Raw genomic sequence first — 18,834 nt, forward strand, 5'->3', positions numbered from 1 at the left:
TAGGTAATAACTAGGTGATAACAATCTCAGGTAATAACTAGGTGATAACAATCTCAGGTAATAACTAGGTAATAACAATCTTTGGTAATAACTAGGTGATAACAAATCTTAGGTAATCACAATCTTAGGTAATAACTAGGTGATAACAATCTTAGGTAATAACTAGGTGATAACAAATCTTAGGTAATAACTAGGTGATAACAATCTTAGGTAATAACTAGGTGATAACAATCTCAGGTAATAACTAGGTGATAACAATCTTAGGTAATAACTAGGTGATAACAAATCTTAGGTAATCACAATCTTAGGTAATAACTAGGTGATAATCTTAGGTAATAACTAGGTGATAACAATCTTAGGTAATAACTAGGTGATAACAATCTCAGGTAATAACTAGGTGATAACAATCTCAGGTAATAACTAGGTAATAACAAATCTTAGGTAATCACAATCTTAGGTAATAACTAGGTGATAACAATCTTAGGTAATAACTAGGTGATAACAAATCTTAGGTAATAACTAGGTGATAACAATCTTAGGTAATAACTAGGTGATAACAATCTCAGGTAATAACTAGGTAATAACAATCTTAGGTAATAACTAGGTGATAACAAATCTTAGGTAATAACAATCTTAGGTAATAACTAGGTGATAACAAATCTTAGGTAATCACAATCTTAGGTAATAACAATCTTAGGTAATAACTAGGTGATAACAATCTTAGGTGATAACCAGGTGATAACAATCTTAGGTGATAACCAGGTGATAACAATCTTAGGTAATAACTAGGTGATGATAAATCTTAGGTAATAACTAGGTAATAACAAATCTTAGGTAATAACTAGGTGATAACAAATCTTAGGTAATAACTAGGTGATAACAATCTCAGGTAATAACTAGGTGATAACAATCTTAGGTAATAACTAGGTAATAACAAATCTTAGGTAATAACAATCTTAGGTAATAACTAGGTGATAACAAATCTTAGGTAATAACTAGGTGATAACAATCTCAGGTAATAACTAGGTAATAACAATCTTAGGTAATAACTAGGTGATAACAAATCTTAGGTAATAACTAGGTGATAACAAATCTTAGGTGATAACCAGGTGATAACAATCTTAGGTGATAACCAGGTGATAACAATCTTAGGTGATAACCAGGTGATAACAATCTTAGGTAATAACTAGTGATGATAAATCTTAGGTAATAACTAGGTAATAACAAATCTTAGGTAATAACTAGGTGATAACAAATCTTAGGTAATAACTAGGTGATAACAATCTTTGGTAATAACTAGGTGATAACAAATCTTAGGTAATAACTAGGTGATAACAATCTTAGGTAATAACTAGGTGATAACAATCTTAGGTAATAACTAGGTGATAACAATCTCAGGTAATAACTAGGTGATAACAATCTCAGGTAATAACTAGGTGATAACAATCTTAGGTAATAACTAGGTGATAACAATCTCAGGTAATAACTAGGTGATAACAATCTCAGGTAATAACTAGGTGATAACAATCTTAGGTAATAACTAGGTGATAACAAATCTTAGGTAATCACAATCTTAGGTAATAACTAGGTGATAATCTTAGGTAATAACTAGGTGATAACAATCTTAGGTAATAACTAGGTGATAACAATCTCAGGTAATAACTAGGTGATAACAATCTCAGGTAATAACTAGGTAATAACAATCTTTGGTAATAACTAGGTGATAACAAATCTTAGGTAATCACAATCTTAGGTAATAACTAGGTGATAACAATCTTAGGTAATAACTAGGTGATAACAAATCTTAGGTAATAACTAGGTGATAACAATCTTAGGTAATAACTAGGTGATAACAATCTCAGGTAATAACTAGGTGATAACAATCTTAGGTAATAACTAGGTGATAACAAATCTTAGGTAATCACAATCTTAGGTAATAACTAGGTGATAATCTTAGGTAATAACTAGGTGATAACAATCTTAGGTAATAACTAGGTGATAACAATCTCAGGTAATAACTAGGTGATAACAATCTCAGGTAATAACTAGGTAATAACAAATCTTAGGTAATCACAATCTTAGGTAATAACTAGGTGATAACAATCTTAGGTAATAACTAGGTGATAACAAATCTTAGGTAATAACTAGGTGATAACAATCTTAGGTAATAACTAGGTGATAACAATCTCAGGTAATAACTAGGTAATAACAATCTTAGGTAATAACTAGGTGATAACAAATCTTAGGTAATAACAATCTTAGGTAATAACTAGGTGATAACAAATCTTAGGTAATCACAATCTTAGGTAATAACAATCTTAGGTAATAACTAGGTGATAACAATCTTAGGTGATAACCAGGTGATAACAATCTTAGGTGATAACCAGGTGATAACAATCTTAGGTAATAACTAGGTGATGATAAATCTTAGGTAATAACTAGGTAATAACAAATCTTAGGTAATAACTAGGTGATAACAAATCTTAGGTAATAACTAGGTGATAACAATCTTTGGTAATAACTAGGTAATAACAAATCTTAGGTAATAACTAGGTAATAACAAATCTTAGGTAATAACTAGGTGATAATCTTAGGTAATAACTAGGTGATAATCTTAGGTAATAACTAGGTGATAATCTTAGGTAATAACTAGGTGATAATCTTAGGTAATAACTAGGTGATAACAATCTCAGGTAATAACTAGGTGATAACAATCTTAGGTAATAACTAGGTGATAACAAATCTTAGGTAATCACAATCTTAGGTAATAACTAGGTGATAACAATCTTAGGTAATAACTAGGTGATAACAATCTTAGGTAATAACTAGGTGATAACAATCTCAGGTAATAACTAGGTGATAACAATCTTAGGTAATAACTAGGTGATAACAAATCTTAGGTAATCACAATCTTAGGTAATAACTAGGTGATAATCTTAGGTAATAACTAGGTGATAACAATCTTAGGTAATAACTAGGTGATAACAATCTCAGGTAATAACTAGGTGATAACAATCTCAGGTAATAACTAGGTGATAACAATCTCAGGTAATAACTAGGTGATAACAATCTTAGGTAATAACTAGGTGATAACAAATCTTAGGTAATCACAATCTTAGGTAATAACTAGGTGATAACAATCTTAGGTAATAACTAGGTGATAACAATCTTAGGTGATAACTAGGTGATAACAATCTCAGGTAATAACTAGGTGATAACAATCTCAGGTAATAACTAGGTAATAACAATCTTAGGTAATAACTAGGTGATAACAAATCTTAGGTAATCACAATCTTAGGTAATAACTAGGTGATAACAATCTTAGGTAATAACTAGGTGATAACAATCTTAGGTAATAACTAGGTGATAACAATCTCAGGTAATAACTAGGTAATAACAATCTCAGGTAATAACTAGGTGATAACAAATCTTAGGTAATCACAATCTTAGGTAATAACAATCTTAGGTAATAACTAGGTAATAACAAATCTTAGGTAATAACTAGGTGATAATCTTAGGTGATAACCAGGTGATAACAATCTTAGGTGATAACCAGGTGATAACAATCTTAGGTAATAACTAGGTGATGATAAATCTTAGGTAATAACTAGGTGATGATAAATCTTAGGTAATAACTAGGTAATAACAAATCTTAGGTAATAACTAGGTGATAACAATCTTTGGTAATAACTAGGTAATAACTAGGTAATAACAAATCTTAGGTAATAACTATGTAATAACAATCTTAGGTAATAACTAGGTGATAACAATCGTAGGTGATAACCAGGTGATAACAATATTGTTATTACCTAGTTATTATCTAGTTATTACCTATCATAGGTAATAACCATACAGGGAGAAGAGCACACAACCCTGGGGGGTGCCAGTGTTGATTGTGAGAGTCCTGGATGTGAGTTTTCCCAATATCACTAGCTGTTGCATGTCTGTCAGAAAGCTGGTAATCCATTGACAGATTGAGGTGGGCATGGAGAGACAATTTGACAGTCAGTTTGGCTGTGAGAAGATCAGGCATGATTGTATTAAAGGCCAAGGTGAAGTCCACAAATAAGATCCTTGCGTAAGTCCAAGGTCTGTCAAGATGTTGCAGGATATAATGCAGTCCCATGTTGATGGCATCATCCACAGACCTGTTTGCTCTGTAGGCAACTTGCAGGGTGTCCAGCAAGTGTCAAGTGATGTTCTTCAGGTAGACCAACACCATTCAAACGAATTCATGACTACAGATGTGAGAGGTCTGAAGTCTGGGCTTGACTTTCCTACTTTTCTATTTTTCAAAGACCTAGAATACGTCCTCCACACAAGACCTGGAGCGCAGGTTGGATGGCTGGAGGGGGGTTGCGGGAGGTGTTGGTGAATGCCTAAAGCGTGGGTGTGGGGTAAGTCTGAACTTTTCAAACCTGCATTAAAACTAAATCAGATCCTCGGCCATTTGTGGTGAATTGTACTTTGTGATGGTCCAGACTGATGCCAGGTTGACTGAAAACTGCTTTTTCAGCTTGTCAGAGTAGCTATTTTAGCTACTCTGATTTCCTTTGTTAGTCTGTTTCCAGCCTGGTAATACAATATTTTATCCCCACTTCTATAAACATCCTCTTTGACATGACAAAGCTGTTTGAGTTTCCTATTAAACCATGGTTTATCATTTGAGAAGGATAAGAATGTCCTGGTAGGAATTCACCTATGCTCAAAGAAACTGAAGTTAAAATCCATTTTCCTTTATTTTTTCTTTTGTAAAAATATTTTAAAAATAAATAATACTAATAATAAAGTGGATTTTAGCTTGCAAAATTACTATTTTTATTTCCAAAATGAAGCATGTGTTTTTTTAGCATCTGGGAATACTGCCCGACCGGTTGTTCGAGTCATTTGACGATTGGTCTGATTTTCTTTTGGGTTTCATTTGAAATACTCGTTTGAAATTTAGTAGGCAAAAAAGTTAATTGTCTATGTCAAAAGCATGGGTGAAGCTAGAATTCATTATAAATAACAAAATTAAAAAAGACAAATTATTAAATTAGTTAGAAATTAAGCAAGGAATAATTGACGACGGGCTGTTGAATTATTCTGTTAATACTACTGTTACTACACCTCAAGACATTGTTAAAACGCTCTTGTGTGTAGGACTAATTTCTTACGCATCTCATCCCAAGCATCCGTTGCTAATTCCAAAACATCATTTTAGAGCAGGGGTAGGCAAGTTCGGTCCTAGAGAGCCGCTGTCCTGCTGAGTTTAGCTCCAACCTTAATCAAACACACCTGAACAAGCTAATCAAGCTCTTCAGGATTACTAAGGCTATATGCAGCTGAAGGGGTTTTTTCAGGGTTGGAGCTGAACTCTGCAGGACAGCGGCTCTCTAGGACCGAACTTGCCTACCCCTGTTTTAGAGCTAGTAATGCAGGCTTGAGCCATAGCAGACAAATGCAGTTATTAGAGTGAGAAAGCTCTAAACAGTGTTCTACTACTAATAGTGAAACTGTAAGTTTATCTGCTTCAAGAACAACGCCATTATTACCTCGCTAGTGAGAAATGTCATGTAGCTTTTAAGTTGTTAAACTATTTTACTGATAACTGATTTACTGAAAACACATTTCTGTGCGAGTGTGTGTCTGTATGTGTGTGCGCTTTCTGTACATAATAAAATGTAATTTTATGGCAAAAAAAAAAAGAAAAAATTTGTTGTTTTTATCCTATTGTTTACTATATTTGCTTGGTCAGTGTCCTGTTCTCTTTACTAAATTCAACAGATGCTTATGATCTCACAAACACTCATCTCCGACTGTCTGATGGAAAAGATGAAACATGTCGAAGCAGAATCCTGATGACCCAGAGAGATTTCATTCCTTTCCTCAGGTTTGTTAATGTGAATAAACCTCTATGTCCAAGATCAACTGCTAATAACAAATAGAGGGTATGCATCGACGTCACTTTCCCGCCGAAAGCGCGCTCCCTCAGCTGGACTGAGTGGCAAAAGAAGCTGCTGCGTAACTGGATTTAACAGGGGAAACTGCGAAAACGCGAGTAAAACTAACGAATTACACTAAAGGTTGGAATTGAATGTGTTCCTTACAACTTGTCAAATAAACCTAATCCATGGATATTGACATGCAGCCTGGAGTCGTGTTTCCTGACATTTATATTGATTTCGACGGCGGGGAAACACATATCTGCCTGTGAAGTTATATAACTTAATATAACTACGATATAGGTAGGTTTAAATCCGCATAACCACTTATATCAATGTTATATATGGGCCATTCCACCGTTGTAAGTTTTCAAAATGTGTATTGGTCAATCTCAGGCAACTTTATTTAATTTTTTACAAGGTTTCAACGCAGAAGATGGATGCATGTTTTCTCAGTCCTGTTACCAAAACTCACGTGCCATTTAAAAATCATGTTTAAAAGCTTAATAGTTAATTCCTTTGTATTCACCTCAAGAAAGTGTTTATTTTGAAGAAATGGTTGATTATGTGTTCAAATAACTGACATTTATGACAAAAAAAATCACTTTATATTAAGGCAAGGTGTATTTTAATAAAAAATGCAAAACAATTTTCTCATTTAAAAGAAAACAAAAGCCTCAAGTTTATATGTTTTTAAATAATTTAATTTATTTAACAATTGTGTAAATGATGGATCAGACAAAACTGATAAAAACAGTGGTTTAACTTTATTTTTCTAGAAAAATAAATAAATTTAGTAACAGGACTGAGTGTCCATATGTGTGTGAGTGAGATTTCTGTGTTGAAGGGATGTTCTATGTGCTAGTAGTACAGTGAAGGAGGTGGAAAGAGAAAGAAGGAGAGCAGGGAAGAGAAAGAGGGGGGAGAGGGAGGGAAGGAAAGACAAAAAAGGGGAAAAAAGATAGGGTTGCTGGTGTGTTTCACTCCTTTTCTTGCAGCATGCCATGGGTGTGTGTTTCTTGCACCTGCAAAGTATAGGTTCTCTCCATCTTCAACAAAAGATAAGAAAGAGAAAGACAAAAAGATGAAGTCATGTCGTGGTGGACTGGCTCCCTGCAATGTATGGCATTCATATTGTAAAGTATTTTCCTAAAAATATACAATTTAAATAATTTCAACTGTAAAACTCATGATACAGGTGAATAGTATTATATCAGCTAACATTCACATTATTAAATAACAAAATAGAGGACTCTACTCACTCCTGTTACTCTTAACTCAGTCCTGTTATTTTTCATATGAGTAACAGGACTGAAAGTAACAGGATTGAGTTTTTAAGCAAAAATGATAAAATACATGACATATGGACACATGCTAATATAATGATGACACTAAGCAAATACTAGTGACTTACCTAAAGTTAATATTTTTTAAATAAACAAATAACATCTAAGAAATAATTTAGGTAACAGGACAGTACGTTGAGATTGACCTTCTCAGTCATAGTTACAATTTCATCAAATATACAGAAATTAAAATGAGAGAACTTACTTTTGGTCTTCTTATGGCCTGCGTATGATCCAGATGATGCAACTTCCTGTTGAAAATGTGTCTTGTGGAATGTTCCAAGTTTTTCAGAGGGGAAAATGTGTGAGGGTAACAGGACTGAGTGAAAACCTGGGGACACGACTAAAATGTGTATTTTATATAACATATTATGGATTTCTCTAGAAATTTATTTTTGTTTAGCATAGATGGTATATGGAGTAACACAACAATGCAAAAATAATAAGATTTCTGCAAGATTTTTAATGATTATATTTCATGATAAAGTTTAGATTTAGTTAGCGGGGACATGTAACACATGCTATTTTTTAGTATTCTCAGTAGTTTTTAATAATGTTTTAAATTATATATTTTAAATTTGTAGTTAGATTAATGTTTAGGACACTTTGCTTAATAATAAAATATATTTTAGAGTTCATTTTCATGCATATTTATACATAAAATGTCCTGGGGACAGAAATGGCACTGATTCGGTGGAATGGCCCATATATCGTCATCTTGTCCATCCCTAAAACATAGCCTAGTTTTATAGTATAGTTTTTGTCAGTGTTGTTGAAAAACACCCAATTATGCAGAATATAAGATGGAAAATATTTAATTGATGAGTTGTCAAAATAATATATAACAATACAATACTGTATGATTTTACCTCAAAATCCAACAATTTGACACCATAGACTGTAAAAAAAGATGGACGACGCGACGCCACTTCCTACCATTGTATTGAACTGAAGCCAAAATGGGCTGATGAATGGGCGCTGACACGTTACGCAATACGTCAAAAAAAAAAAAAAAGTTTGGAGCCTGGGCATGTGCAGAAGGAATCGTCAGTTGAGCCGGAGGCGGAGTCGCGATATCAAACTTCCGCCCAGACGACTGCGTCATCATTCATGTATTTTAAATAGACTATAAAAATTATACACAATTTAAAAGTCTACCTATAAAATAATAGGCTATTCTGTTTCTAGAGCAATAATATTTTTGAAACAGCAAATTCAGTAGATAAAATCAATATAATATGCCACTAGAAACAACTCTAAATCGTCAGAAACGGTCCTGCCATTTTAAATCAAGTTCAACTAACGTTACAGGAGATCGATTGCTGTAATTAGAGTAAGCTATCATTAGTTTTGTCCTGCTAATTATTATTTTATACCTATAAAAATAATAAGTAACTGCCAGATAACGATCACCTGCTTTTTCCGACATGGTTAACATTAGTGTGTTATCTTAACTAATAACATTGATTAATTAGCTTATAACGCCCATATTTGATGTTACAGAAAAAAAGTTCAGTGATCCGTCAGATCCTGTAGGTCGGTTAGTACAGTTTACTGCTGAACAACTCATTTTGTTGGTGTTAATGACAAATAAATCGAAAATTAACAGTTAGTTAATACATCTTCAATCTCCCCTCGAAGCTCCGACAGTCCTCAGACAACCTGTCAATCAACTTCGAATCATGACGACACGCCCCGTTTTTATAGAATCAAATTGCTAGCTAAAATCTAAATCATCAAAAAAACGAACAATTGAATATATATCAGTGTGATAACAACTACCTTAAATGACCAAAACCATCTTTCAGAAAGTTTTATTTGAAGCAGAATTTATTTTTAAGTTTTCACTGAAGTCTCATTCGACTGCATTGAGAGGGCGGTGTTTATGACCTGTACTGCATCCAGCCTCCAGGGGGCAATCAAAGAGCCCGTGGCTTCACTTTTCAGAACGTATGAGACACACCCGTTTGACACAAAATGATAACTGCAAATCCATGTGTCTTCTCTGCCTGGAGTCGAGCTGTTTCTGTGAATTGCAGTGATCCATTTGTTTTATTTTTCCCTGTTGCTTTCTGCAGTTTTTAAATATATACCTCAGGGTTTGTGTCAAAGCTATTTGTACATTCAATCACCTGGAGTAGATATTTATGTTAAAACAATGTCAATGCTCGATGATGCATTTGTAGCTCACCTTTCTTTTCAAAAACCTGAGTGAGCAACTGCTTGCCCTCATTTGCCTTTCTCTCTTTAATCTTCTTTTCTTTTCGTTTTTGAGCCCCTGATTTTCCTTTCTTAAGGAAAGACATGACTCTTCCCCTGTCTTCCTAGTTCATACCACAGCTAACTCCAGCTCCTGTCTCATTAACTGATTCACGAATCACCGCAGGTCCGCAGAAGCACCTGACCTGCGGGTCGTACCATTTACATTGATTCGAGAGGGGTGGTGGGGCCCTGCACAGCATGAAAATGACTTTTTTTATACCAAACCAGTGCCTAACTACAAGTTTAGTTTTGCACAGCAACTTTTTTATTTGTAAATAAATGCTATACAAATGTTAGTGCATGTATATGTATGTATAGAAAACTGACTTCTAAGGGCCCCCCCCTGCCTCGGGCCCTAGGTACTCGGTACCCTTTACCCCCCCAGTCCGACGCCCCTGATCACAAACCTCTTTCCCGTTTTGGATGTGTTTTGTGTGTTTTTCGCGACATTCACGCTGAAAACCAATGCTGCTGCTCAAGGGGCTTGCACACCGGACGCGAAGCTCAGCGCCGCCACACGTCTTTCAAATTCGAACACATTGTTTTATATTTTTTTCTGAGTCGTAGCTGGGCGCCGCGGACAGGCGCCGAATGTCGCCGCCGGTGTTCGTACACTCATAATAATGCGTTCGAATTTTAAAGACGTGGCGAGGCGCTGAACTTCGCGTTCGGTGTGCGAGTCCCTTCAGTCTTTTGCAGTGGCCGTGACCGCAGTTGTAACGGTCGACGGTGACGTCACGTGCATACCCTCTATTGAAAAAATCCAGTTTTAAAGGTGCCCTAGATTGTTTTTTTACAAGATGTAATATAAGTCCTAGGTGTCCCCTGAATGTGTCTGTGAAGTTTCAGCTCAAAATACCCCATAGATTCTTTTTAATTAATTTTTTTAACTGCCTATTTTGGGGCATCATTAACTATGCACGGATTTTTTCAGTGTGGCCCCTTTAAGAGATGCGCTTCCTCTGCCACACGAGCTCTGGACTCTATATTCATCGCATAAACAAAGTTCACACAGCTAATATAACCCTCAAATGGATCTTTACAAGATGTTCGTCATGCATGCTGTATGCATGCTTCGAATTATGTGAGTAAAGTATTTATTTAGACAGTTACGTTTGATTCTGTGTGAGTTTGAGGCTGTGCTCTGCGGCTAAAGCTAACATTACACACTGTTGGAGAGATTTATAAAGAATGAAGTTGTGTTTATGAATTATACAGACTGCACATGTCTAAAAATGAAAATAGCAACGGCTCTTGTCTCCGTGAATACAGTAAGAAATGATGGTAACTTTAACCACATTTAACAGTACATTAGCAACATGCTAATGAAACATTTAGAAAGACAATTTACAAATATCACTAAAAATATCATATCATGGATCATGTCAGTTATTATTGCTCCATCTGCCATTTTTCGCTGTTGTTCTCGCTTGCTTACCTCGTCTGTGCACAGATCCAGACATTAATACTGCCTTTCCTTGTCTAATGCGTCGAACATGGGCTGGCATATGCAAATATTGAGGCGGAGCCCCCGACTGTTACGTAACAGTCGGTGTTATGTTGAGATCCGAGTGTTTTCCGGAAGTCTTTTAAACAAATGAGATTTACATAAGAAGGAGGAAACAATGGAGTTTGAAACTCACTGTATGTCATTTCCATGTACTGAACTCTTGTTATTTAACCATGCCAAGATAAATTCAATTTTTCAATTGAGGGCACCTTTAAAGCTAAATCTGTCCTTTCACAGCAATGTAATAGAATAGATGTAGACTTTCCCATGCCTAAAGTTGCTTTACAATTCAAAAAGGCATGAATAATCACTCAGGAACATTAAATCATATTTCAAAAAGTGATTTAGTCAGCATGGCATTAAATAAGATTTTATTAATAATTTTTTCATTGTTCAGTATTTATTTCTGAGGCTTCAAACGTTCACACATGTAACCTGTCTGACCCTCAACAGACTCTCGTATTACACATTCAAAAGTATTTCCACATTATCATCAGTGCAAAAATGCTAATCAAGCAAAATAAGAAATCGTTTACTGTTATTCTCTACAATCTCTAAAGTGTTTTAAAAAGCTGTTTTAAAAAAGCCAGTGGTAAAACAAATAAATTAAATAGTAGTTGGCAATCATTTCAGTTCTCATAAACATATAAAACAAAGATGTCTCAGCGTAAAAGACTGAAACAAAGCAAAAGCATCAAGGATTGAGGAATTTGTACATCTTGGTGAGGTTTCAGGGAAATATACATTTGTTATGGACAATTTTTGGGTTGATGAATATGGGAAAGGATGACATTTGGCTTTGGAGTGCAAGGAAAATCTCCTTCAGTACTAGATACTGCATTCTTGGCACTCATTTAACAATATGTCAATTTAAACTCCTTACATCTTCATGTCTGATATAATATTAGAGGTGTCCATTTTGTTCATATTCTCTTTTTTTTTTTTGCTTTGTGAATGTGCAATAACAAAATAAGGCATCCACCTCATCTACCTGAAGCACAAGTAGCTCTGCATTTCTGAAAGGCTAAAAAAACAACAACACTGTCAAAAGACAAACACCCATTCAAATCCACATGAGATATTTTTGGCATTATGAAACTCCCTGCCTTCTGCATTCCCTTCCTCATTCACTTTCTCACACCCATCCTCACTCTGTCACTCATCTTTCTCCTCACCCTCACTTCCATGCTCTCTGCCGTTCTCACTTCCACACTCACTTCCTTGCTTTCCGCTGCTCTCACTTCCATGCTTTACTTCCACTCACTTCCTCACACTCACTTCCTTGCTCTCTGCCACTCTCACTTCCATGCTTCACCTCCACTCACTTCCTCACTCTCACTTCCACACTCACTTCCTTGCTCTCTGCCGCTCTCACTTCCACTCACTTCCTTGCTTTCTGCTGCTTTCACTTCCATGTTTCACCTCCACTGATTTCCTTACTCTTACTTCCACACTCACTTCCATGCTCTCTGCCGCTCTCACTTCCGCACTCACTTCCGCACTCACTTCCATGTTTCACCTCCACTCACTTCCTCACTCTCACATCCTTGCTCTCTGCCGCTCTCACCTCCACTCACTTCCTCACACTCACTTCCTTGCTTTCTGCCGCTCTCACTTCCACACTCACTTCCTTGCTTTCTGCCGCTCTCACTTCCACACTCACTTCCTTGCTTTCTGCTGCTCTCTCTTCTGTGTTTCACTCCCAACGCTCACTTCCTCGCTCTCTACCACGTTCACTTCCTACTAACGTGCAGGCATGGCAACCTTGCATCAAATACCATCAAAACTAATCTACCATTACAATCTAATCATTGTAATGGAAATGATAAGCATTACTCCCTCTGAAGTCTATCTAAACCTATGCTGTCTTTTCTCAGCTTCAGACCTTTAAAAATGCATTCTGGGAAAACCACCATAAGTCTAGAAGGCATTTTATGGGAGAAGTTGCCAATGAATGTTTAGGTCATGCCATACACACACACATACACACACAAACACATCCTCACAAAAAATTAAATTCAATTAAATAAAATTAAATAAAATTAAAAAAAAATCACAAACCAGACACACTATCTGTACTGAACTGGTATAGTCTGGAAACAGACCATAATGTAAGGATAGAGGTATACTGACTGCCACTGTAGACATCACTCTCATGACACTCCCTTTAGACATTTAAGACGTAAAATACCAAAACATCTCAAAAGATATAGAGCCCCTATTTTTCAGTGGCACAGCATCTCAAGGAGTGATTCCTCCGCCTAGCTAGGCCCCCACAGTCCCTGGACCCCATTATTGCAGAGTCTTGAGCTGAAAAAAAATTCCAAAAGCAAAAGGATAATAGAGGGAGTCACAGCTTTGGTGACAAGTTGTGGGTAATGTAGTGTTAATGGGTCTAAATCACAGTATCTTTGGCGACTTCCCAACAATCTTATTAATTCAGAAGTCTTTTCTTCTGTATCTATCTTTACACTCCTCAGCCCTTGGTGGTACTCTGCTTCTCTTTCCAGTGCCCTTTGACCTTTGGACCCTGCATTACTCGCTTTTCATCAATCTGACACTCCAGAGAAGTCCATGTTGAGGTCCCTTGTAATGTTCCTCCTCTGACGGATCGTCTTCTCTTCATCCTACACAAAAATGTTTTTAATTTCACCGGTTATGTGGTTAATTACTGTGTTCATTTTTAAGGCCATATATAATAGGTTGTGTGTATACTCACTGTTGTGAAGATCCCGTTTGGTCCCCATTCCCCAGGAGACTGGTCTTCAGGGTCTTCAGCATCCTCCTCCTCCTCTTCCTCACCCTCCTCCTCTCTCACTGTGTCCATCCCATCCTCCTCGTACTCCGTCGCATAGTCAGACTCCTCTGCTAGACACAGGAACATCAGTTAAGTACAAGTACAATGTACAGCAAGTACATGATATAATACTAACTCTGTCAGAGTTGTAAAAAATGTTCTTTGGTTAACTGACCATCAGCTCCTAAATAGCTCTGTACTGGCTCAATCCTGGACACAATTTCAGCTAGATCAGTGAAGTCTGCACTGGGACACGTGCATGACTGAAACAAACAGCCAATCACACGAGAATGATATTAATAGACAAAAAATGGTGATTGAACGATGGCTTGTTTAAATGAGTTACTAAGAAAACTCACATCAGTCTTCTTGCTGTCATTGTAGTCTGCTGAGCGATGGTCTTTCAGCATGTTTTCAATGATGTCCCCACGAGCCCACTCAGTAAACACCAGTTTACCGTACTGGTAACCCACATCCTGAAAGACGACAGATAACTTAAAGTATGCCAGTTGTGGGGGGTAATTTATAATTCGGAATAACAGCTATATGCACACTAAAATAAATACTCTACTGCTATTGACTTTACAGTATCAAGACAACATGGATTAATCGCCCCCTGTGTTTATTGTAGATATGGGCTTTTGTGTTCTTACATAGATTTCATCAAATTTCCCAAAGTCCATGGTCTTAAAGCGGTCGATGGGTGGGCGAATGTACTCGCAGTATGCACTCTTCTTGACAAGTTCCAGTTGCCGTACACAGGATACGTAGGCCAAACGGGACTGGATTTCAGCCATGTCAGGCACCTGAAAGACATTTTTAAATATTTTTTAAAACAATTTATGCAGAGCTAGCACAATCATTTTCATAGACTGTATATTTGTTCTGTGAAGTACAGTTTCATAAACTTCTAGAGGTTCTTCAGATGCTTTGTAAAATTATGACTGAAATATCCAACACACAGAAACAGCGTAATTAAATTAAATAATAAATATTTTTAAAGAATAAAATATGTAACATTTAAACAATGAAAATATACAGTGCACAGCATAAATGTGTACACCCCTCACCCCCCCGAACAAATACAAAAGATGCATTTTCTTAATGATTCCTAATACAATTCATGGATAGATGGCAAAACTGAAATGTATTAAACATACACTTGATAAAAACAGAGAAATACATCATTAATATCTGTAAAAAAAAAAGAAAGAAAGTAAATTAGCCAATTTTGTTTAAATTAAGGATTTTAGAAATGAGTACACAGTAGAGTTAATTCAACAAATGTTTAATATTTTAGTACTTAGTATGCCCTCCATAATTTTAATTATACTGCTCTGACTCTTCTTGGCACAAAGTGTACAAGTTCATGACAAAATGTCGCATCTGTTTTGTTTAACTCCTGGATGATGAGCTCCTTAAATGCCCTGATCTTTTATGGGGAGTGTTGCTCAACTCGTCTCTACAGAATCCCCCACAAACACTCAAGAGTGTTAAGATTGAGTAGATTTTTCACCTTGGGAGAATGCATATCCTCATTGTCATGTTGAAAAAATGCCCAACAATGCAGGGAAAGAGGAAAGGGTAACATCTTCTGTTTCAAGTTTTGTGTGTTAAATTACACAGTGGTGTGGAAATTCATGACAGCATTGATAAAGCACAACTCTCTCACACCTTCAGCACTCATTCATCCCTATATAAGAGCTTTACTACCACTGAACTTTACTGTGGGAACCAGGCACTTCTCACTGTACTCCTCCTCTAGCAACACCAGAACATTTTGGATGCTGTTAGATCCAAAATGATTGATTTAGTCTCACGCGACCACAGTATTGATTCCCAGAATCTATATTTTGTAAATATGGGCCTCAATACTGTGCTTTGGCTACAGTAGGTAGTTCCAGTGAGAACAACAACCATGCATGTCATTTCTGCAGGCTGCATCTTACTCTATGAGATGAACAGTCACTCTTTTCATAGCTTTTGCTGGCTTTGAGACACTCGCTTGGTATTTCTCCTGCTCTTTGTCTAGCAAAAAAAAAAAAAAAAATCCCTCATCACTAAATGAAAGCTTGAAGCTTGAAGGCCCGATTATTTCAGGGGCCTTGTCACAAGTCCATTGTTTTTTAATTTCTGTTACTTTTGCTATAATTTCACACTTAAAACAATGATTTGGTAATCCTCTTGTACCACTGTCCTCTTTTGTGCCAAGAAATAAGTCTCCTGGCAGTTCTCTCCCAAGTGCTTCCATTGTTGTCAGCATTAAGTCTGAGAATGATTCAGTGGGCTATATAACACTTTAAACTGTCTATAAATTACTTCTCTTTAAATGTTTTGGTTCAACATACTTACCTGCTAATCAAAAATTGCCTTAAACTTACACCAGAAATTTTGTTATTTAGCTTTATTTAGCAACTTTCAAGAGGGTGTGCTCATTTTTGCAACATAACATTTTATCACTTTGCTAAAAATTCCGGAATTTGTTAAGTTTCAGAGGGGGTGTACTCATTTATGCTGTGCACTGTAATATTTTACTCTGATCATGTAAAAATTAAATAGCTTTTTACATTTAGTACAAGATTAGAAGTAAGGTCATCATAAGCAAGAATTTTTCTGATAGTTTTCTGAAGTTGAAACTGCTCTGGCTTCATAAGAATATCCACAATATTGACTCACCTTCACTTTCTCCGCCCACGGGTTGATTCGTTTCCATAGCAGCCACCAGCCAGAAAGACTGTCACCGTAGTTACAGAGATCAGTCTCATCCTGGCTGCCCACATCAATGGCAATGACTGTTTTTGTGCCCATATTACGAGCTATGTCCGCTGCAGGGCGTTAGAATGCCAGTTGATTGCAAACAAATGCACACGCACAAAGACAGACATCCACATGGTAGCAGGAAGAATCAAAGTAATGTTAATATTTCAGACAAAGTCCTTACAGTAATAACTGATCACCAATCAACACTGTTTCACCAAACCCATAATTGGAAAGCTGACATTTTCATCAGGAATATGACCGAATAAACATCTATGTTCAAAGGTAAGACATTTTAAAAGTAAATGAGTTCTAAGAACTTTTGCTGAGAATTTTGGTGAAACAGCCTTGCAGGAGTTCAGGACAAAGGATGGAAAAAGACAATCAATGATGACTAGTTATAAAGACGCAATTAAAACTTAACAAATTAGGTTTAAAACGTAAATGAAGCATTACAAAAAATTGAGTTTTCCAATTTGCTTTATATGTTCAGAGGGATAAACCACAGGTGATCTTCATGCAAGGAATAATTTTGTCTTTGGCAGTGCAAACTGCTTGATTGCTGTGAAATAAATCAGATCAAATGATAACAAGAAACGTCACGTGCAAAATCTTGTCTTTTTCCCCTCAATTAAGAAGCCTCAATTTGAAATGCAACATCTAAACTATGTGAACTTTGTGAATTATGTTGCACTGCAAACTCAAGGACTTTATGCTGTTGCCATCTGGTGATTTTTAGGGTCATTTTCTTTGCTTTTTATTTAGGATATTAGTCAATTTAAAATTTGACTACATTAAATTGCACTTCCTTATATTGTAAAGAAGAGACATCAAATATTTATAATCACAATTTAAGACCAATCATACACCAGACAACAACATCAACTTACAATGACTGACATTTACAATCTGATCAAATTTCATGTTTTTAAAAGACTGGTGAAGACAAGAGGTCAAACAACTGACCATCTTTGTCCCCACCACCCAATCCCTGCAAAGCTTTATCCATTTGTCTCTGAACAATTCATAAACTTAACTACCAGATGGTAGATGGTCTAAAACACAATTTCAAATGTACTGAAAATCTCCCAGATGCCAAATTGACTGATTATCATATTAAAATAGACACTAATTCTGAGTTCAAATGGATAAAGCAAAACCACTCATTCTACCCTCAAAATGATATTTTCAAAAATAAAATCATATTATACTTACTTAGAGCCACATAGCTCTTTAAAGGCAAAAATTAAGTAATTGTCCAACCCAGATTGTGTTTCTGGCCCCAGTGGCCCTCTCTCAGTGGAGTAAGGGTTGCTCTGGGGCGTACTTGCCTGGCAGGTTGTTGATGTATCCTCCATCCATGAGCAGGTTTCCATCTTTAGGGTCGCAGAGGGGTGGCAGGTACCCGGAAAGGGTCATGCTCGCCCTGACATAGCGCCACAGGGAGCCTACCACACCAGGAGGGGACAATAACCTCTTAATAACAACTAAAGAACGTATACGTAATGCCCCAGCAGCGTTTGGAGGTGACCCTGAAGTCACATTTTTGGTTAGTAGCGCACAGACCAGCAGGGAGATACAGTGATGGTCACCCCAAGGACGGTGTGCGGTGGTTTAGTTCGGCCTACCTCATACAGTGAACCCGACCTTGACAGAAGTAGAGTAAACACCCATGAGGTAAGGTTGACTTATTTTTCAACCCTGCCTCACAAATTGAACACAAAAATGTTCAATTTGTCATGGATTCTTTTTCTAATTTGCAATTTATGCTAATATTGTTAGAATTAATTTACTTTTTTTCATCTTTAATTACTCCATACAATAATGATGTATTTTTAGGGCAGAGAGTCTTAAGGAGACAGAGTTGAAAGACAGTCAGTGAACATATTGGGCACTGCCAGCCTGTACTGCACTGCAGGTGTCAGGAAAGGCGTGACAGTGACATGGGTTGGAAGGAGAGAGATAAATTGAGAGAGGCAGGTGCATTCAGCATGTGACACACTTAAAGAAATAGTACACCCAAAAATTCAAATTCTGTCACTATAGATCTCGTTCAAAAATGACCAAAGAGTTTCTATACACACTATACACATCTCGCTCAAAAATGACCAAAGAGTTTCGATATTTTTTCCTATTTAAAACTTGACTCTTCTGTAGTTACATCGTGTACTAAGACTGACGGAAAATGAAAAGTTGCGATTTTCTAGGCCGGTATGGCTAGGACCTATACTCTCATTC

The 18,834-nt window shown here is 36.4% G+C and overlaps 1 protein-coding gene across 6 annotated transcripts in view; it reads right to left on the reverse strand.

The window, feature by feature from the left end:
- Window positions 1–11,402: 11,402 nt before the first annotated feature.
- The window catches only part of pnpla6 (patatin-like phospholipase domain containing 6), a 40,396-nt gene continuing 32,964 nt past the window's right edge, over window positions 11,403–18,834 (reverse strand). For 3 of the 6 annotated variants that reach the window (XM_067404979.1, XM_067404983.1, XM_067404980.1), the window contains 7 exons: window positions 17,928–18,044; window positions 16,516–16,664; window positions 14,493–14,645; window positions 14,199–14,315; window positions 14,015–14,102; window positions 13,762–13,910; window positions 11,403–13,669 (listed from right to left, as the gene is read on the reverse strand). In XM_067404979.1, the coding sequence (XP_067261080.1) occupies window positions 13,592–13,669; window positions 13,762–13,910; window positions 14,015–14,102; window positions 14,199–14,315; window positions 14,493–14,645; window positions 16,516–16,664; window positions 17,928–18,044 (851 nt within the window). In that variant the 3' untranslated portion in view covers window positions 11,403–13,591. Of the gene's footprint in view, window positions 13,670–13,761; window positions 13,911–14,014; window positions 14,103–14,198; window positions 14,316–14,492; window positions 14,646–16,515; window positions 16,665–17,927; window positions 18,045–18,834 lie in introns of those variants that run through there. The other 3 variants (XM_067404982.1, XM_067404981.1, XM_067404985.1) reach the window with 3 other exon arrangements.

Source organism: Chanodichthys erythropterus, chromosome 12 (assembly GCF_024489055.1).
Source record: "Chanodichthys erythropterus isolate Z2021 chromosome 12, ASM2448905v1, whole genome shotgun sequence".
NCBI lineage: Eukaryota > Metazoa > Chordata > Actinopteri > Cypriniformes > Xenocyprididae > Chanodichthys > Chanodichthys erythropterus.